The sequence below is a fragment of the Pelmatolapia mariae genome, linkage group LG4 (genome assembly GCF_036321145.2).
Source record: "Pelmatolapia mariae isolate MD_Pm_ZW linkage group LG4, Pm_UMD_F_2, whole genome shotgun sequence".
NCBI classification, from domain to species: Eukaryota; Metazoa; Chordata; class Actinopteri; order Cichliformes; family Cichlidae; genus Pelmatolapia; species Pelmatolapia mariae.
Genome location: NC_086230.1, coordinates 931,670 through 953,784, shown reverse-complemented (window position 1 = coordinate 953,784; position 22,115 = coordinate 931,670). Strand labels below are relative to the sequence as shown.

General features: G+C 43.4%; 1 protein-coding gene across 1 annotated transcript in view; it reads right to left on the bottom strand.

Annotated features, from left to right (window-relative positions):
- The window catches only part of rgs9a (regulator of G protein signaling 9a), a 59,064-nt gene that overhangs the window by 8,711 nt on the left and 28,238 nt on the right, over positions 1 to 22,115 (bottom strand). Inside the window, exons 6-11 of the mRNA XM_063471049.1 lie at positions 20,675 to 20,733; positions 20,084 to 20,160; positions 19,079 to 19,160; positions 18,903 to 18,965; positions 16,977 to 17,006; positions 16,777 to 16,838 (exon numbers count right to left, since the gene is read on the bottom strand). Of these exons, the coding sequence (XP_063327119.1) occupies positions 16,777 to 16,838; positions 16,977 to 17,006; positions 18,903 to 18,965; positions 19,079 to 19,160; positions 20,084 to 20,160; positions 20,675 to 20,733 (373 nt within the window). The remainder of the gene's footprint in view (positions 1 to 16,776; positions 16,839 to 16,976; positions 17,007 to 18,902; positions 18,966 to 19,078; positions 19,161 to 20,083; positions 20,161 to 20,674; positions 20,734 to 22,115) is intronic.

Here is a 22,115-nt window from a genome sequence, read left to right as displayed (position 1 = left end):
GGAAGTCAGGGGAGGTCTGCGGCAAAACTGAAGGCGATAACCCTGGGCCATGGTAGATACCACCCAAGGATCCGCCCCCAGTGCCAACCAGGCAACCCTGCGCTGTTCTGCAGACAGGGGGGTGAGCAGGGTGGCCTGGCCCCGAGAGATGCCAGGAGGGAGGTGGGCGGCCGGAGTACGACTGTCCCTTGGCACCCCGACCCCCTTGCCGACCCTGAGCGCGGCCGCTGCGTTTACGAAAGGCCTCCAGCTGGGTCCGGAGATCTTCAGGACCCCATGCCGTGGCCGCAGGGGCAGGGGGAGGCATAAAAGCTCTGGCCCGCCCTACCCTGACCGGACGCTTGCGTAAGCCCCGTGACATCTCCTGAGTAGCCCGGCGAGTCTCTGTAGCCTGCTGCAGGAGCTGGGCCGCACCAGGGCCAAACATGGCTGCAGGGTCGACCGGGAGCCTCATGAGGCAATCCTGATCGTCTGAGCAGAGCCGGGACTGAGACAGCCAGAGGTGGCGGCATGCCACCCAGAACGCAGCCAAAGAAGAGCCCGTGGCAATAGCCTGATGCTTCATGAGTGAGGCTAGGAGAGAGGAAGTGGACAGTAACTCTCCGACACCCTCCAGGTCGCCCGAGCTCGCTTGCAACTGAGGGGCCAAGTGTTGAAGATGAAGCGACAAAATGGCCAATGAATTGGACAGGCAGGCCTGGGTTGCCATAGCCCTGTGCAACCTAGCCAAGAGGCCGTCCATTGCCTTCACAGCCTTATTGGGGCATGCAGCCCGCCCCAGGAGGGAGCCCGAAGGGGCAACTAGAGGGGCCAGGGATGGATCCACTGGGGGAAGGGGCCCACAGGCAATGCGCTCTTGGTCGTGCATGGCCGAAAAGTGCCTACAGGCAGGGGACCAACGATGCAGGGCAGCAGGGGCCTCAAACTGTTTACACACCAGATCCTTAAAGTCAGGCAGCAGCGGCACCTGAGATAAGGAGCGCTCGGGCCGTGAAACGTTGTCAAACCTAGATGGTGCCGAAACCAGTACCTCAGGGAGGGACAGCTCAAGCGCCCGGCATGCCCTCTCCAAAAGCTGATAAAAACCAAACTGGCCGGACTCTGTGCCAGGGGAACCAGCAGGGGGCAGCTCGGGAGACAGGTGGGAGGCATCGGAGGAGAGGACGGAGGCCTCTTCAAGATCTGCCTCACCATAGTCCACCTCCAAAGGCCTATGCTCAGGGGCGGGGCCACGGGAGGTAAAGGCACGGGAGGGGCCTGGCAGGTCAGCAAACGGGGGAGGGGACCCGGCCCATGGATCTGTTGGACTAGACTCCACATCAGCAGCAGCCATTTTCTTCACTTTCGCCTGAGAGGCCTGAGATGAGGGAGGGGTGGGCTGCTTGGCAGCAAAAAAACGGGCGCGAGCTTCTCGAGTTCGTGCAGGCAGAATAAAACAGTTCATGCATGTGTCAGGGGCTTCTCTAGCCAGCAAAGCATGCTCGGGACCCAGGCACAGCACACAGTGCTCATGCCCATCGTCCAAAGGCATAGGAATGCCACACTCGAGGCAAGGTTGGGAGGCGTGGTCTGCCATACTGCGTGACTAGCAAGGGGCGCGGCCACACACCAACCGGGAAGTGGCTAACAGTTAACCGGTACGAGCCCTAGCCTAATTCCCCAACCACTGTTTATTCCCCACAGGGCAGGCAGGCTGTCAGTGAATGAGAGAACACAGCCGCGCTTCCGGCTTTATATGCTCACGCCGCAGCTGAGCCAAGCAAAAGCAGGCGACGGCGTAACTAGCAGCGCCGAAGTAGTGCTCCCACTGTGGTAGCTCGACAGAAGTTAGCCTGTTATGCTACACAGAAGAGTAGCCGACAGCGTACGCTAGTAACGCTGAAGCAGTGAGCCCTCAGTGTTATGCTTGCACAGTAGCTTGCTCCGACAGCGCACGCTAGTAACGCTGGAGCTGTGTCCCCTCAGTGTTATGCTTGCACAGTAGTGTAGCCGACAGCGCACACTCGTAACGCTGACGCCGCGTGCCCCTCGCGGTAACACACAGCAGCAGAGCCACTCAAGCCCAGGCGACGGCGAACGCTAGGAACACCGAAGCCATAACCCCTCTGCGTTATGCCCACTGTAGCTGAACCCAGGCGACAGCGCACACTTGTAACGCTGAGGCCGTGTGCCCCCAGTGTCAGCTCACGGCAGCTGAATCACTCAACGCCCAGGCGACAGCGCTCGGTCGGAGCACTGAAGCCGCGTCTCCCTGCAGAAGAGGCTAAGGAGATCGGACTGTAGCTAGCTTTCAGCCGGACCAAGCTAAGGACTAGCTAAGAGGAGGACACCAGGGGACACCAGGGGGATACCGGGGATACCAGGGGAATACCAGGGCTACCAGGGGAATACCGGGGCTACTAGGGGAACACCAGGGCTACCAGGGGAATACCGGGGCTACTAGGGGAACACCGGGGCTACCAGGGGAATACCGGGGCTACCAGGGGAAATGGAAGGGGGAGAACCAGTGCCCATGGAGGATGCCGAAGGACGCTCCAACAGACGCAACACACAGCACTCTCAAGGTAAGCGCACACACACACACACACACCAAGTGGAGATCAAACGATCACTGGTGTCACGTCTCCACAGCTGTTCTATACGTGAGCTGTGGGGCGTAGCCGGGTGTGCCGGAGTGTCTTAAAGAAATATCCACACGCCACGACCAAGGGGGGTCGTACCCCGTACATATGGAATATGTAACGGTGTGGAGAGATAGTCTCGATATGCTAGAGAACTCTTAGTGCTGTGGGTGAGCACTCGAGTGAAGAGATTTTTCAGAGTTTCAGAGTATTGAAAAAACAAAAAGGTGTTTAAAAAAGCGAGTGACAAGTCACTGAGCTCTGAGGGCTTTTATAGAGCAGTGGCTCACTGGGGCCAGCTGTTTTCCAGCCATGCTGATTAGAAGCAAGCCACACCCCCTCTCCAATATCCTGAGAAAAGCCACACAGACAGAATGGAAAGCAGCTGGTAAGGCTCATCATTGGGACCCTCCAAACTGTGACTGAAATACTCCTTCTGGTTTCTGTCTTTGTTTCTCCTCATTTCACTCAAAATATTACACAAAGTCACCTACAAGTATTGTTTTTATTAGGAGAAGTAATTTTATTGTTACAAGTGTTAGATGCTGTATGGCAAGGCTGCTGTTTTGACATTTGACACTTCCTCTGGTGATTGGAAGGTTGCTGGTTCAATCTCTGGCTCTCACAGTGGGCAAGATACGAACCCCAAGTTGCTCTCTGATGCATCCATCAGAGCATGAATGAGGTAGTTAGAACGCACTTAAAAGCATAGACAAAAGTGAATGTGTCATGTTGTATAAAATGCTCTGTGAGCTATATAAGACTCGGTCCATTTGCCATTGTTATCTGCAAAAGAGCATCTACTAAAGCTGTGAGCAGGGAAAGGTATTTCCCATTCATGCAATACTGGGGGAAAACAATAAATAATTTCAGGTACTATTCTTTTTAAAAAGGATAAAGAATTATGGAGCATTCCTAGTTCTGCAGACATGGCCTGCATTTCTTCTTAAATTTTATGACTAACATATTTGCACCGTTGAGCTGTTTTACTGTTTTGTTGTTGATGATTTGGGGGGATGGTTCATTGGTAGAATTTTATCTATAAATCTATTTGTAGTTTACTTGCCTCTTATTTACCAGATTACATGTTCGATAAACAGTTTAGTCACAGACTTCAGTCTCAGGACTTCATTACATTCACCGTTCCATTAGCTCGTATAGAGCTTGGAAAGAAGGAAATCTCACTTCCTGCCCCGTCTTCATCACAGAAAGACTTGTCTCAGTTGATTTCACTTTCAGACTTTAAAAGATGTACAAATGACTATTTGAAATCATTTCATCATATTTTATTGTTTCTTTCACTGTTGTAATGTTATTATTACAGTTCTGATTGTTCTGAAAACTGGAAACAAATCACAAACCTGATTTTTAGGAAATTTCTATTTTATTGCTATTATTGTTAGTGGGATTTTTTGGATTACAGATTTTTAGGAGTTAGAGTAGTTAGAATTCAGGTAGCTAGTGTAGAAATGTTTAGCTTATTTTAGAGTTTAGACATGTAGGAATGTTTAGCTTGTTTTAGAGTTTAGAAATGTGTTAAGATAGAATGTAGAATTATTGTAGAGACACTGACACTGCCCTGGATATAAATAAAGGCCTGACTGTGTCATGAACTTAGGAGACCCTCCCCCAGTTTGAACTGTGAAGCTAAGACAGAAAGGAGTTAATGTTAAGTGGAAATTCCTCAGGGCATACCTGTGTGGGGGTCTCAAAGTTTGTAACTTGATAACTGTGGTCTGGAAGGGAGATGGACTTTTATGACCGGGTTAGTACGCAGAGACACACACACACAGTGCTTAAACTGTTACACTCACACATCTACATGCACACTCACTCACGTGCGCTCACATAGACACACGGGAACGTGCACACACAGGCACTCACGTGCTCGTGCATACACACGGAGACAGAGTTTGGAGCACACCATGGGGAATTTATGATGGGGTCGCCTCTATAAAGCTGGCTGTAACTAACAAAGGGGTGAAGATTGTTTCAGAGGGACACCGGCCTCGTCTTCCCTTCTAGAAGTGCATGCTTAAATGAAGATGAATAAAGATTTTGTAAAAATAACTACTGAGTTCCGGTGCCATCTCTGGATCCCTCGACGAATAAAAGAACCGGGGCAAAACTGATTTCTCAACACTAGTTATTGCAGGTAATAATGCACACCTGGCTTACATAGTTTTATTTTTCCACCTTAACATTAAACTTGTTTTACACTTTTTTAAACATAAGTTCATTTCCTCGTTACTTTGAAATATTGGTGCTTTTATTGAGGAAATGTGTTTTATTTAATTCTGCAGTGATGCGACACTGAAAAATAATTCTGTAGTTTTCAGCCAGTGCATTGTTTTATGCTTGTACTTAAACATATTTGTACTGTCAAACACACCATACACTGTTCATTTGGGTTTACTGTATTTTTAATACCTGTAAACCAATAATGTGCCATAATTTTTAGGGAAAATTATGTATTTAATTTCTGTTAGTTGTTAATAATAAATCTTTGAACCTGTTCTTTCAATTAGCATCAAAGCAGATGCCTGCTTAGAATACTGATATGAAACTATATATGATATAATCTCATTCTGTTACTGCCTAGAGCAGACTAGGGTAAACCCGGGTAAACTAGATAAACAAGGTCTCACTATGGTACAGGGACCAAATACCCTTTAATAATGGGCCTAATAACCCATTCTCCCAACACACCTCTTACAGAAAAGGGGCCACAGTCAGTGCCTTTTCCACATCACAAAACACTTGTAGACAGGTTGGACAAACCTTATACACCATATGCTAAATATCCTCAAAAGGACAAAGATCTGTTCCACTGGTCCACAACCAGGACATAAGCTATTTTGTTCCTCCTGAACCTGAGGTTAAACTAAAGGGTAAAATCTGCTCTCCAGTATCCTGGCCGCACACCTTCCAAAGGAAGTATAAGGTGGAAGACACCTCTGGCACTCCTTCTTAAAAAGCACCAACTACCACCACAGTTCCCAGTCCAAAGGCACTGCCCCTGACTTCTGTGCAATGTTGCAGAGGCCTGTCGACTGTTTTATTCAGCTACTGCCAAAGCTGCATGCTGCTTGACCTGCTGGTACCTGGAATTTGTCTCCAGAGTCCCATAAACTAGCCAAGCTCCTTTTCCAGTTGCTTGTTTCACCTTTAACCCTCACCAGAGGTGTTTGCTGACAGCCCATAGCCACAGCAAGCCGCATGATCTCTCTGACTCAGAGCCTCTCACCTGCTGGAGTGGTAAAGGAAATGTATTTATAACTTTTTTCAGCCTCTTTTCGTTAATCCACTGTCCCTTCTCTACACATGTCCAAACCATCTCTCTACCTATTCCTCTGATGTAGTAATTTATAATCCTGTTCATTTTGGTCACGCCCATGTGTGTGTGTGTGTGTGTGTGTGTGTGTGTGTGTGTGTGTGTGTGTGTGTGTGTACGTGTGTGTGTGTGTACGTGTGTGTGTGTGTACGTGTGTGTGTGTGTGTGTGTGTGTGTGTGTGTGTGTGTGTGTGTGTGTGTGTGTACACATGTGTATGTGTGTGTTTGTGTGTGTGTGTGAGAGAGAGAGAGAGAGAGAGAGAGAGAGAGAAAGGCCCAGGACACCCAGGCCATCCATAGCAACCCAAGAGAAGTCCCAAAGCCACATATTCTAATGACAACTGCATGCCCACCTAAGCAGAAGGAGAAAGCCCCAGATGGAGCTCTCATGTCCAAAGAGCATGAGAAGCCTTCTTGTCCACTGTGACAAAACCCAATGTGTATCCAGTGTTGGGAAGGTAGCTTTTAAAATAAATCCCACTACAGATTACAGATTACATGCCCCAAAATGTATTTTGTAACGTATTCCCTTACGTTACTCAATGAGAGTAATGTATTTTGAATACTTTGGATTACTTAATATATTATCATGCTTTTTACAACTACATGAATGTCCTATTGCTGTGTGATTTATTACTATTACTGAAGGTTACTCACTATACCAATACCAACTAGATGTTTAAATCTTAATATAAATGAGTAACAGTAGGTGGACATTAGGTAAGGCTGCACTTTTTGCAGCGATCTCATATAGAAAACTATTCCGCGCGAATATAAAACAGGTCCGCGGCTCCGAACCGTAGTAAAGGGACCTCTGGCTAATACGTCGGGTTCGTGTCGGGCTCGTAGCTGAAAACTAGCTTTACTTTGTTGTCTGGGTCAACTTTGCTAGCGAGAGACAGAGAGAGGCGTTGAAAGGCTGCTCCAACAGAACTTATTGTTTGGGAGGAAAACACGAACACAGTGTACAGTCGAGTCTTAATAGCTTACTTACAGCTGGGCTCGTCAGGCACTCTTCTTGGCTGCAGTGGTTATTATTATATTTACATGCTTCCAGCTCCCGTTTCTGCTCGGTGACAGCTCGTACTTTTCCTTTTTCTCGCTCCCTCGCTCACAGACACATAACGGGTCCATTCTCCCTGCAGCACGGACTACACTGCCCATGAGGCTACAAGCTTTAGGGTGATGCCTGTAGCACTCTGACTATTGCCTTCACATTTGTCATGGTCCTGGGTCACTGACCCAGTGTTTTGAGTTTCTTGTTATTATTTTCTAGTTTCTTCCGTTTTTGTATTAGTTCTTAGGGTTTGAGTCTTGTGTTTAGTGTTATCCCTACCTGTGTCTTCCCCCCTGTGCTCTGTTCGTGTCCCCAAGTTTTGTGTTGTAAAACAGTCTGTGAGTTTCCTGTTTTACTTTGAAGGTTTGTGTCTCGTCATGTCTAATTTGGTTCAGCTGTGTTCCCCCTCTGGTGTCTCATTCCCTCGTTACCTTGTAGGGATGGGTATTGATAAGATTTTCACGATTCCGATTCCATTTTCGATTCTGTTTAACGATTCGATTCTTTATCGATTCTCTTATGGATTGTTATTTTTAAAAAAGGAGAACACTAAGGTCGATTAGCTTAGAACTTTGTTTTATATCTTCTCTTTGAACAAGATAGAAATTTAGGAGTAACATGGTCTTACAAACAGTGAAATCTTAAGAGATCCGCAGCCTACGGCTCTTCAATGGGGTGTCACAGGGTCCCCAGGAAAAAAAATTGTAAATGTAAAATAATAAATATTCTTCTGTAGCAATAACAAAGTATAACATACATTATTCTGTAGCAATTACACAAGAATATCCAGTAATGTCCCTGCCTACAATTAAACACATTCACTTACTGAAAATCGGGGGCATCTGCTGTGGCAAATGGGTGCAAGCCTTTGACCACAAACTTAGTCACTGCTCGGTGACATTCATCTATCCTGGCCTGAAAGGAGACGCTACCGGTAGACTGCAGCGAGAACTGCCAGCATCTGAGCCAGCCAGACTCTGTCTCTCTCATCATGGTCACCTAAATGCACAGTAATGGCAGGTTTTGTAATAAGGCAGATCGCGCTAACATAATATGCACTGTTAGTTGATTATTTACCTGCCGCATTAACGGGAGAGGACGTGCAAACGTTACCGCTGATGCTGGGTTGAAATTCACGAGTCCGGAGCGGAATTAAAAACACGACATTCATTTAAGGTCATCGCGTGTTTTGTGAGCAAATGCTTTTGCATATTTGTAGTGTTTCCTATGGAACGCCAGGACTGCCATAATGAATTAATTAAATACACCATTAAATAATTAATTAAATGTGTCAATAATTAATTAAAATTGGAATTAATTAATTAAATAAATAGTTATGACACATGTAATTAATTCATTATTGACACATTTAATTAATTATTTATGTATTTCACATTTTAATTAATTATTGACACATTTAATTAATTATTTAATGATATATTTATTTATTTCATTTTGGCAGTCCTGGCGCCTGGCTCTCACCATGAAATAATTTTATCTGTCAACCTCACCCATCAAACTCAGGGGGCGGGGTTAACGCTGATCGAGTCAAAACCATTGCTTTGGCCTGGTGGCCATTGTTTTTAGCACACAACAACCAGCATGTGGAAACTAACAGAACTGAACTTTGAAAAACCCTGTTTGTGTCTCACCAAATACCGTTTTAATATTTTTTTTTAGCCGAGAATGTAGTGGTTTAATCTTCATATGTCTGGTCGGTTTGTCAAGATACAGCCTCTTTGCAAAAGTGCTTCGATGATTTCGAAGATGTCTGCCCAGTCTCATGGCAAAGCGTGGGATAGACCCGCTCGCCTCGCAAGCAATCGAGCTGTTATTACCGCCGACAAAGTGCAGGGCCCGGTACACAGCTGTAATAACCCCCGCTGATACTGACTTCTTTTACTGAGGTTATATTTATCGGGGTTTTATTTCCTGATGTTCTTATGTGTCCTACGTGTTTCAATCGCCAATTCTGAATTATAACTAACATTAAAAACATGTTTAAGGAGGAGAGAGAGCAAATAAATTCGATTAACAGCTGATCTTTGGGTTTTTGTTCAGTAATCAGCGTGACCTGCGTATAAACGCATAAAAGAGATAACGTTGGTGTTTCCGTCATGTAGTAGCTGCTGGCTTTAACTGTACAAAGATTGTTCGACACTATGAAACACAGACTTCATGATGTTCGGCTAATATTTTTATTGTGAATATTAATCATGAGGGTAAACGGCCCTGTACACCACGGAGCGAGGTCAGCATATCCACGATATCTTCAGCTCTCTGAGTTAACCCAGAGTTTCCCAGCTGACTATCTAACTGTCATCTACGAATATGTCACGGGTCATATCAATATGATTTTACAGAAAAGCATCCTTAATACTGCCAACTATTCCAGAGACGTGAAAATCTACAGCACAAATAACACAAAAATATAGCAGTCTAACGCAACACTGTAACAGAGATGAACCGTCAGTTTGTCGCAGATCAAAGTGGAATGAAAGTGATTGATTGAACAGGTGTTCATGATCTGTGTTATCTGCGTTTTCATCAGCGTAAGAGACTCAGCAGCAGATTAGAATAACATTTATACATTTAATAAATTACCAAATGAATCCACGATCGAACCTGTTCCGACAGTTTGAGTTTGTATTCCCTCAGCTGCAGACTCGCTGCTGTTTAAATGTTTGAGAGGAAGATTAGATATAAAGCAAACGTCAAACATAGACTCAGTCTGCGTTCACATTTGATATGAGGCCAGGACGGATAATGGCTGTGTCCTGTTTTAAGATCATACATGTAAAATTGTTGTCTGACCTCCGTCGATCCAGCCGCTCAGAGTCCGTGGTTACCATGGTTACTGGGCGGCTATAATGTTAATAGCTGGCACTGAGGAAACCTACCGGCAGCACGAATGTTTATGTTTTTCATTGCAAAAGAGCTGTCTGAATGGTTAACTGACGTTAACTTGGATAAATTATAGTTAAGGAGTATCACAGATAACGCCCATGTGAGCTGTGTGACTGCTCACCACTACACTGAAATCAGTAGGCTATTACTGAAATACACCTGCTATATCATAAACTATGATATAAATAGGGAGGTCCTACTAACATGTTTAGTTTTAAAGGAACCTTCCTGCCTTTAGTCTCATTCATGAGCAGTATTAGTTTTCTTCTAACATCCAGAAGTCTGCACGATGTGTTTCATAGTTTGTAACAAACCTTTTACAGTTAAACACAACATGACCGAAAAAGAAAAAAAAAAGAGAGAGAGAGAGAGAAATCACACAAATTATATGTTAGCCTCATTTATTTTTAGTTAAGTAAACTAAAAATTCTAACAGATCGCTGGTGCTTAGAATACAGTTGAATAACTATTAAAAAACAGATGATATAATATTTCTGTCCAGGTTGCAGTCTGCATGATGAACATGCTGTTGCAAACTCTGCTGCTCTCGGTGAAAATGCGCCTTCTCTTTCCTCTTTGTATAAAAACATTTTAAAAGTCAGTTTAATCTCAAAATTCACTGTTAAATCCAAAACACACCAGATAATGAAAAGCGAATAGTTCAGTCTAACACATGTGCCAGTGAACCATTAACAACACGTCTGTAAAACTCTGCAGTTATGAAACTTAACTTTAGCCTCAGCCAAACTGATTTGCTCAGTTGTAAATAAAACAGTGAAGTAAACGTGACCCGACAGACAAAACCTGAGTGAATTAAGTCCAGCGTTTAACCACTGAGAGCTAAAACTCAGGTGAGGTTTCAAAGCTGTGTGCTGTGATTGGACATCAGCCACCGATGAAGCTGGTTCGCCTATAAAGTGCTCTGTAAGGAAACAAGCTCCAGCAGCTCTGCGCTCGGGAAAAATACTATATTATCTTGTGCAGAAAAATGCGCTGACATTGCGTTATATCGAGCACCGGCTGCCCAGTTAAACTGTGACTATCACCAGGTAACGTAGGTGTGTTTCTTGAATTAGCAGCAGGTGTTAAACAGCTGACAGGTGAGGAGGATGCATGCAGGTAAACTGAGGGTCTGTTGAGCTGATCGCTGGTTTCGTGAGAAAAATGTCAGCTCGTTCTTTATGTTACAGAAGCACAGACACACAAGACCAGGCGGAAAGAGACGATCGTTCGGTGAAAATGAGAATATGCGAACATGTGGAACACGGAGAGTGGAATATGTAAATAAACCGGTTAACGTAACCCCCTCGGTGCACTCTGCATGCTGACTGTTAGCAGAGCAGTAAAATCTCTGAAAACATCTGAACACTTTTGCAAACATGTTCTATGTTGACAACCTGACCAGACATGTGAAGATTACGGCGCGACATTCGTGGCTAAAACACTGTTAAAAGTGTAGTTGGTGACAGAAAACGGGGTATTTTAAAACTACACCACCACCATTGCTGCCTGTGATTTGAAATGCATTCTGGGATAGCTGGCTGCCTCAAGTCTACAGAAGCTATCAATTATCTAGGATTGACCTGTTTTGACTTACTTTGCACGGCAACCAATCAACTGTTAGAGAAGCTGCATGGGCAGTGTTAACCCCGCCCCGTGAGTTTGATGGGTGAGGTTGACAGATAAAATTATTTCATGGTGAGAGCCAGGCGCCAGGACTGCCAAAATGAAATAAATAAATATATCATTAAATAATTAATTAAATGTGTCAATAATTAATTAAAATGTGAAATACATAAATAATTAATTAAATGTGTCAATAATTAATTAATTAAATGTGTCAATAATTAATTAAAATGTGAAATACATAAATAATTAATTAAATGTGTCAATAATTAATTAATTAAATGTGTCAATAATTAATTAAAATGTGAAATACATAAATAATTAATTAAATGTGTCAATAATTAATTAATTACATGTGTCATAACTATTTATTTAATTAATTAATTCCAATTTTAATTAATTATTGCCACATTTAATTAATTATTTAATGGTGTATTTAATTAATTCATTATGGCAGTCCTGGCGTTCCATAGTTTCCTCCCTTAAATGAAATATCTACTTTGCAAGTATTGCAAGTTGCCCTGTTGTCATCCGTTCTCGTAAAGTATGACCAAACTTTTGAGCGTTTGAGCCGCCATGTTTCCTGCCAGATAAATGACGCTCCGCAACGCGGTGACGTCATTCGGGGCGACTGGAATCGATAAGGGAATCGTTTGCAAAAATGGCAAACAATTCCAAGGAATTGAAACAGTGGGAACCGGTTCTCAACAAGAACCGGTTTTCGATACCCATCCCTATTACCTTGTGTGTATTTATAGTGTGTGCCTGCCAGTGCTCCTTGTCGGTTTGGCTGTGTTACTCTGTGTTATTAGACATGGTGTTTCTCCATGTCTCTCTGCTCCTCGCCTCGTGTCCTCTCTTTGTGTTATGATTTCAGGGTTGGTTTTTAGTTTTCCCAGTTTAGGTTTTGCCTGGCTTGTTCCTCATTTCCCGTTTGTCACGTTGCAACACTGTAAATAAACCTCATTCGCATCTCCACCACTGTCTGCAACTTGTGTCCTCATTCACTCCACCACACGACTGCTGCCCCAGCCGTGACAATATTAAATCATTTTTTGAATAATAATTTTTTTAAATATTTCTTCACGTCATTATCCGGGCCGCAAGTAGAGGTGACTTGGGCCACGAGATTGAGACACAGGCATTAGAGCCGCTTAATGCGTGTTTTGTTTGGGTTTCCCCCGCCGTGGAATTACCAAAAATAGAGAGGGGACAGCCTAACATGTGAAACAGGAAAAGACTGCCGTGTAATCCATTTATTTCAACAAAGTAACTGTATTCTGAATACCACATTTTTAAACGGTAACTGTAACCGAATACAGTTACTCATATTTTGTATTTTAAATACGTAATGCCGGTACATGTATTCTATTACTCCCCAACACTGCTGTTTGGTAAAAACCTTAATTACAACTTGTGTGATTCATCATCGATGAATTTGTTTGAGAAAAACTGATTTAAGTTTCAACTGTAACACATATTTTGTATTTTAAATACGTAACGCTGGTACATGTATTCTATTACTCCCCAACACTGTGTGTAGACAGTGAACTGACGGGACACACCTGTCACTGAGGTTGGAATATCTCCTGATACTCATTCCTCAAGCTGTGTGTTGAGGTCAGTCCAACTATATATAGCCAGTATTGCATGTTCCAAGTACAAATTTATTCAACTGAATATGACATAGCATAGCATCAGACCACTGCAGCTCCCTTTAGTAGATCTGCAGAAGGGCAACCACCAACTATAGCAATCAGCATAGAAGTGGCTACCATTTCACTTGTGTATGGACATGGACACAGCGTGAATGGACACAGCGTGTCCTGGGTCTGCCCCAGGGCCTCCTCCCAGTGGGACATGCCCGGAAAACCTCACCCAGGAGGGACCTTGGGGCAGTGGCGGTCCTAGCCTGTTTGCCCCCCCCACACACACACACATATATGACCCTATATATGAAGAGAGTGAGAGTATGCATAGTATGCAAACGGCTACCAAACAGACATCATAATTCGTCATACAATGAGAACAGGACAAATCAACAATTGACACTGACTAATTAATATTATATTATTGTATATATTGTTTGGAGTTTAGTCTGTTACTGTTACTATTTTTACCATTTCTTCTTGGAGGAACTGTAACCCACATAATTTCCTTAGGGATTAAGAAAGTATTCTGATTCTTAATGTTTTAGGATACATGACCTGCCATTATCCAATGACACATCTGCTTACCTGTATCTTTTGCTCGTTTCTCCTTGTAGGAGCCATAATTAAATGTATTGAATTTTAATGATCACTGGGTTTTCATTTGTTTGGTTGCTATGGTGATGTGTAACGGGAGTCACGTGGGTGCTAGCGGTGACATTAAGAGGGCGTTGTCAGTCTGTCTTTCACTGGTTTGATTTTGACAGAGAGGAGGGCTGGGTAGCCGTAGTTTTTGTTGACCGCAGCACAACGAGTTTCCCCTTGTTGCATTAGAGCTGTGATGTTTTAAGAGTTTGAATCGCGAGCCGATCACATTGCTCTGTAAACTTTTCAAGCACTTTAATAAACAAGCAAGCAATTCCACCTCTCGCATTATTGCGTACAGTTGACAGCGCGTCAGGCAAATAGGCAGGCTCAGTCCCCGGCATCTAGCGACTGTGGAAGTCGCTACACTCCTCCTCTTCTTTTCTCTTTTTTTTAAACTTTAAAAACGGGTTGTGTGTGAGACTTTAAATCAACAAAATATAAAATATACATTTTAAATTGTTTTTGATCCCTTTACCCCTGGTCCTAAAGTGTATATTTATTTTCTTACTCTTCTTATATTTATTGTACCTGCACTGCTGTAACTGGAGCCTCGTCGTCTCGTCTCTCTATATACTGGACTGTATGTAGCGGAAATGACAATAAAGTTTACTTTACTTCAGCAGCGAGCAGGCGCACCGAGGGCTCTCGAGCTCACTTTTCGCTTATAGAATTTCGAAAAAACATCGGTGCAAATTATAAGTCTGTATCATAATGTCTGCTGTTTTCGTGTTGTTGGTTTGTTTTTATTTTGTTTTATTTTGCAAGTTGGTTATTAGATGCTGCTCCAGCCACCCAGAGAATCCCCCGCCGCCCCGCCCTCTCCTCCCTGTGCCGCAAGCAGCAGGCGCACCTCGCAAACTGAGGGCGCCCTTACTCCCAGCAAATGTGCGATAGAAAACCGATCGGTCCCTATGCCATTCCCAATATGCGCTGGCATGATGTCGGGGCAGCATGAGTACGAGCATTTTTTTTTTTTGCCGATGCCCGTGATGCCGCCCCCCACCACGATGCCGCCCTGGGCAACCGCCCTTGTTGCCCATATCTAAAACCGCTACTGCCTAGGGGGCATCCTTGTCAGATGCCCAAACCACCTCAGCTGGCTCCTTTCGATGTGGAGGAGCAGCGGCTCTACTCTGAGCCCCTCCCGAATGGCCGAATTTCTCACCCTATCTCTAAGGGAGAGGCCAGCCACCCTTCGGAGGAAGCCCATTTCTGCCACTTGTATCCACAATCTTGTTCTTTCGGTCACTACCCACAGCTTGTGACCTTAGGTGAGGGTAGGGGCGTAGATCGACCGGTAAACTGAGAGCTTCGCTTTTACAGTCAGCTCTCTCTTCATCACAACAGACCAGTACAGCGACCGCATCACTACAGCCGCAGCACCAATCCGTCTATCGATGTCCCGCTCCCTTCTCCCATCACTCGTGAACAAGACCCCGAGATACTTAAACTCCTCCACTTGGGGCAGGAACTCATCCCTGACCCGTAGTGGGCACTCCACCCTTTTCCGGCTGAGGACCATGGCCTCAGATTTGGAGGTGCTGATTCTCATTCCCACCGCTTCACACTCGGCTGCGAACCGTTCCAGTGTGTGCTGGGGCATTCCCAGCACACCCTCATTGTACGTTTAGGCATGCCAGGTCTGTCCAGCATCCTCCCCCGCCACCTGATCCAACTCATCATCCGGTGGTGATCAGTTGACAACTCAGCCCCTCTCATTACCCGAGTGTCCAGAACAAATGGCCTTAGGTCTGGTGATACGATTACAAAGTCAATCATCGACCTGTGGCTTGGATCATCCTGGTGTCACGTGCACTTATGGAAACTCTTATGTTCGAACATGATGTTTGTTATGGACAAACTGTGGTTTGCATAGAAGTCCAATAACAAAGCACCGCTCGGGTTCAGATCCGGGAGGCCGTACCTGCCAATCATGCCCCTCCAGGTCTCGCTGACATTGCCCATGTGAGCAAAGTCTCCAAGTAGGACAACAGGGTCCCCAGGCAGAGAACCCTCCGGAACCCCACCCAGTGACTCCAAGAAGGCTGGGTACTCTAAACCACCACTCGGCGCATAAGTGCAGACGGTGGTCAGGACCCATTCCCCGACCCGAAGGCACAGGGAACAAACCCTCTCATCCACTGGGACAAACCCCAACATACAGGCAGCAAGCTGAGAGGATACCAGGATACCCAGTGCATCCCGCCGCCTCTCGCCAGGGGCAACTCCAGACTCCAGCCCCTCTCCAGGAGACTGGGTTCAGAGCTCAAGCCGTGCGTTGAGGTGAGCCCGACTATATCTAGCCGGTACCTCTCAACCTCATGCACTAACAGGATTCCTTCCCCACCAGAAAGGTGACATTCCATGTCCCAATTGCCAGTCTTGATAGCCGGGGATCGGTCCGCCAGGACCTCCACTCCTGGCCGCCGCCCTGCTCACAATGCAACTGACCCCTACGGTGCCTCTCCTTTTTAGGGCTGTGCCCAGCCGGGCCACCAGACGCTTGCCCTCAGGCACCCTCCCCAGGCCTGGCTCCAGGGCGGGGCCCTGGTAACTCTATCCTGGGCAGAGTGTTTGAACTGTTCCCTCGATGGTCTTCTCATAGGGGTTTTCTGAATCACTCTTTGTCGATATATCCCAGTTTTTAAAACCCAATGAACAAGTAAAACTACAGTTCAGTTCAATTCAGTTAATTTATACAGCGCCAAATCACAACAACAGTCACCTCAAGGTGCTTTATATTGTAAGGTAAAGATCAGATGATAGCACAAACAAACTCCAACAATCCGATGACCCCTATGAGCTAGCACTTTGGTGACAGTGTGAAGGAAAAACTCCCTTTTAAGAGGAAGAAACCTCCAGCAGAACCAGGCTCAGGGAGGGGCGGGGCATCTGCAGGGTTAATCTGTGTCTTGGTACCAGAAAGAAACTTACGCTCCCAGAGAGACGCTAGATTTGACCTTGGACCTCATGATAGCTTGTTGATAGAACAAGTTCTAGAATAAAACACACACAGAATCGTTATTTGCATTATTTCCATTTCTAAAGTACCTTTGTACCTATGTACAGCTAAAGCTGTGTATTTATGCATGCATATTTTTAATTTTTCAATAGCAACTCAAATTAAGACTTACCTTGCGTCTATAGATATCAAAAGTGGTTTTCTGAAAGAAAAGAATTATAAAATAAAAATCATAAAATAGTTTTCATGGAAGCATTTTTTTGGTGCAGTAGTACTCGTTATGTGATAAGCTTAACAAGTATGATTAAATACAGAAAGACGTTTTGATGCTACGGGTCTAGATCAGGTCTATTGAAGCAGAAATGGTTCCTCTGGGGTAAATGATTACTTAACTTTGCAAAGCTTTTTGACAATTGCAGCCAAATATCAATATCAGTGCTTTTCCCCTATGCTAGAATTGAATAAGTTTTCTAAGACAGAGACAGACAACCACAAACTCTAACATTCACACCTATAAACAATTCAGAACGACTCATTATTCCATCAAACATGCCTTTGGCCAAATTGATGCCCCAGCAAATTTGGAGGTTTGATACCAGAACCCGCATGGTGTGAGGTAACAGTGGAAGACTGTACCATCAAACCATCCTCAAGGTTCATCGGATAGTCCATTTCCATCCATCCATTTTATTCCATGTATCTAATTCAGGTTCTCTGGAGTGCTGGAGCCCATCCCAGCTGCCATGGGATGAAAGGCAGAGTACAGCCTGGACAGGTTGCCAGTCTGCTGCAGGGCAGCCAATTTGGTTTTGCTCATTAGTACAATGACCACTTACCACACCACAACACTATAATGTCACACAGTGGGGATATAAAGTCTGGCTACTTAAGCAAAGTTATTTCTGGTTTGCACATGTCTTTTCTTCATCACCATGGAGTTTGATCCATCGGTTTATTGGTCTCTTTTTTGTAGTTGTCTCGTTACCCTCCTGCTTCTGTGCCCATTACAAGGTTTCACTACTATGAAGCCTTGTTTTGACTTCTGTGAAGTACTCTTGTGTTCTTCATTTAGTAAATTCTGGATCTGTGTTTATTTTCTCTCTGTGAACAAAACTGCACTTTGTGTTTGCTCGTGTTATCTTTGTTTAATATTCAGATTTGTTTGATGATCTGACACATTGAAGTGTGACAAACATGCAAAAAAGACATAAAGATTATGTCTCCACATAAAGATTATGTCTCCACAGGTGGAGAACTTTCTCGACAGTTACCAGTCTTTCTAGGAATGAGTGTGGCAGTAAATCCACCCCAGAAATGACCCTGTGAAAACTTTTTCACCCCACTGTGTAGACACACATAAACCTTTCTGCATTACTCTTTCATCTTCATGTGAGAAAAGAGATCTGTGTTAGAGGAAAACAGAAGGAAGGGAGATGCAATAAATACGTTTTCTGAATATCTTAACCCTGTAAATACAGTATAAAGAAAGTAGCCTTTCCTTTAATATTTAAAATAAATACAGATATAGAAGGTTGAGCATCCAATCAAAACTCCAACTGAAGCTCTACTGCCATCACAAAATTACCAATGAAACAGTGCCATGATGGATTTCACTTTGATTATTACAGTATAGAAGTGCCTCCAAGGATCAGAGACTAACAAGCTGATATTATGCATTTAACAGGACAGACAGGAGCTAGTGTCACCTCACTCAGCTAACAGGGATGTTTGATGCTCCCACTGGTGGAAATATTTTATATACTGATAGTTTTAGTTTCATTGTGTGTCTTCAGCAGCTTTCCTAAAATGTCTCTGCCTCTAATTTATTCACCACTTATAACAGAAACATGTAGCTTTTCGTAAATTTGGAAATATAATTAAAATCTGAAAACTGATGTGGAAATGGGTATTTACAGTATTTAGAGTATTTACAGTATCATGGTATTTAAATGGTATTTACGGTACCATTTTTCACTCATACAGTGCTTTATAATGTTAGACTGAGTCTCCAGAAAGAGGATTTTAAGTTCATGTAATCATGTAACACAGTCGTGGCTCCACACCTGTTTGTGGGTTTCTATGTTTACTGACCTTTCACCTCATCTGTGTTTGGGTCAACGAGCCTCTCTGGACCACAGTCCATGGCACTGTGAGCACAACGCTGGACACACAGAACACACATTCAAGATAAATACAGTCTAAATAATACAATTACAGATCACGATTATAAATGAGATTAAAACATGTAGACAGCACAGAGTTTGAAAGACTGACCGGAGGCCTGTTCACCATCCAGTACGCCCTCTCCTGGCAGTCAAACACCACGCGATCTGGCTTCTTCCTCTCTTTGCCAGCCCTGACACATGTACAAGCAGGTAAGTGGGGTTTTAAGAGGAAATCATCTGTGAAAACCTAAAACCAAATGACAGAAGTGCCTACAAGACCCGTCACAGCATCAGGACCAATCACTGTACATTAGTGACCACACTGCAGCAAACTGCAGCACATGGCATGTGCAACAATTCTAAGACGTATGCAGGTGGTTGGAAAATACGGTGCCATCAGATGACTGTGGCAAACCAAAGCCCATATTACTTTGTATCGTGGCTGTTGCTTAACCTGACCCCAAAAATGGTTTGTTACACAGAACCATCGATGAAGTTCTCCTTGGAACTGTTATGAATTAGTTTAGGTTGTCCTTCAACCTAAACTAATCAAATCAACAAACCATCTGACGTAGAAGGAAAAAAGCAGCTGTAGGTGGAGCTTTGAAATCTAGCCAACAAGAAGGTATCTGTTTGTGTAGTAACAGCCTGCTTATTACTGTCAGGAAACAGTTTGTCATGGAGCCTGATCCAGGTGTGTCCATCCTCCTCTCCCTCCCACTGTCTGTCTCTATCCAATAGTTTAACAGCCAGGTAAGCTGATTCCCTCGTTCCACTACAGTTTAAGGTCTGGGATTGATTGTGTCAAGCTTGCATTTGGTAGCTGTTCACTCCCAGTATGAGAGTCAAAGATATGTTGATGCAATTAAAGGAAGAATATTTAACTTCTTCAGAGATAAAAATCAAAATGATCAAAAATATTTTCAAGAGGAAATGGCTGAAAAGGTGAGATAATAAATACCAAAAGTGTACACAAGAATAAGGGCTTCTGTTTTACAGTTTCCTAAATATAACTCACCAATCGTGTCCATTTAAAGCAGTTCCACTGTTTTAGTATAAATCCAAAAATCAAACTTTTTTACTCCCATCTATTAGAAGTGATAGTGTCACTTACTTATACTGTTCAGTTGCTTGCATCACAATGAAATCCCATTTGTGGTTCAGCCATTCATGGAGGTGATTGTAATGTGCCTGTTTGAAACACAAACATACAGCAAGGTGAAAATCCCTTTTAGTTTAAGAGTTTAATCAGCACGTGCTGATTGCATTCTTGTTGTAAACAGGAGATGAAGAGAGCCTCTGATCGGTGAGATGCCAAAGAAACAGAAAGGTGAAGAGGAGGTGAGCATCAAAAAGACAGAAAGAGGGCCCACAGAGTAAAAGGAGCCACTGCGGCACAATCGAGGCAGAAAGTATGAGGCCGGGGCTGGTGACGTTTGAAAAGTTAAATGTCTTCATCACCATTTCATTCCTGCTGCTTCAAATAAGAAAACAGTAAAACAAGAAGAACCAAAATTGCACTGTTGGTTTATTTCAGTATCATTCTGTGACATCAGCCTTCAACTTAAATCTTCCAGCTTAAATCTGAGAAGCCTTATTGAGTTGAAGACCAGTATACATAGACTTAATGTATTCCAATTAATAATGGAATAATGATTGTGCTACTCATGCACTTACACATCTAGAAACAGAAACATTGTCATACCTGTTCATGTGGTTCCAACATGCCCTTCTTCCGGATGTTGCGCTTTGCCAGGTAAATAGCTAAAACCACAAAACACAATAAAAACACAGTCACTGCAAACTGACTATTTAAAAAATAAAACTAACTTTTATTCATCAGATTATTAGCTACAATAAACAAAACCAGTCTTTTTATAAACAACATTATTTTCTTTATAATTTACTGGTTTAAATGTCTTTGTTTAATATAAATCCTGGTAATTTCATAGTTGTTTCTATGTCCTCCAGGTTACTGCTTTATACTGTTACTATATTAAAGGTATGGAAGTAAAATGGTTTATTAGCAGCTTTAACTCGCATGAATTATTTCAAATGATTCGATCTGTCCTACGATGTCATAAAATTAGCCCAGTGTTTTCATGCTGCAGTAATCCAGCACAAAGAACAGGAGCAGCATTGTAAGCAAACAACAACTGTGCGACCGGTGCAGCCTGCACAGCTCTGGTATGATGTTGGCACACTGACTCAACACAGGCTTGTTTCTCCTGGGCTGCATTTGTGGTGTTCCACTTATTATTTGAGGAAATGTTTAACATTGAAAATATTAACGCTGTTTGCTGAGTGCATCATTGGAGGCTTTTTCAAACCGGCTCCGCTCCCTTTGAAAAAGATCAGGATTTGTTTCTGAGAAGATCAGGCGAGAACGTTTTTATTTATCTTTGTGGGAAAAAATTAAAATACAAAACTTTTGTCAATTAATTCAACTTAAATATATTTACCTAAAAACAGACAGTCAAGTTTTATTGTTAGTTTAAGTGAGTTATATCCATTAATACTCCTACCAGTCATTCTCTGTATTTACAGTGGGATGCAAAAGTTTGGGCAACCTTGTAAATAGTCATTATTTCCGTGTATAAATCGTTGGTTGTTACAATAAAAAATGTCAGTTAAATATATCATATAGGAGACACGCAGTGATATTTGAGAAGTGAAATGAAGTTTATTGGATTTACAGAAAGTGTGCAATAATTGTTTAAACAAAATCAGGCAGGTGCATAAATTTGGGCACTGTTGTCATTTTATTGATTCCAAAACCTTTAAAACTAATTATTGGAACTCAAATTGGCTCGGTGAGCTCCGTGACCCCTGACCTACATACACAGGTGAATCCAATAATGAGAAAGAGTATTTAAGGGGGTCAATTGTAAGTTTCCCTCCTCTTTGAAGAGTAGCAACATGGGGGTCTCAAAACAACTCTCAGATGACCTGAAGACAAAGATTGTTCACCATCATGGTTTATGGGAAGGATACAGAAAGCTGTCTCAGAGATTTAAGCTGTCTGTTTCCACAGTTAGGAACATATTGAGAAAATGGAAGACCACAGGCTCAGTTCAAGTTAAGGCTCGAAGTGGCAGACCAAGAAAACTCTCGGATAGACAGAAGCGACGAATGGTGAGAACAGT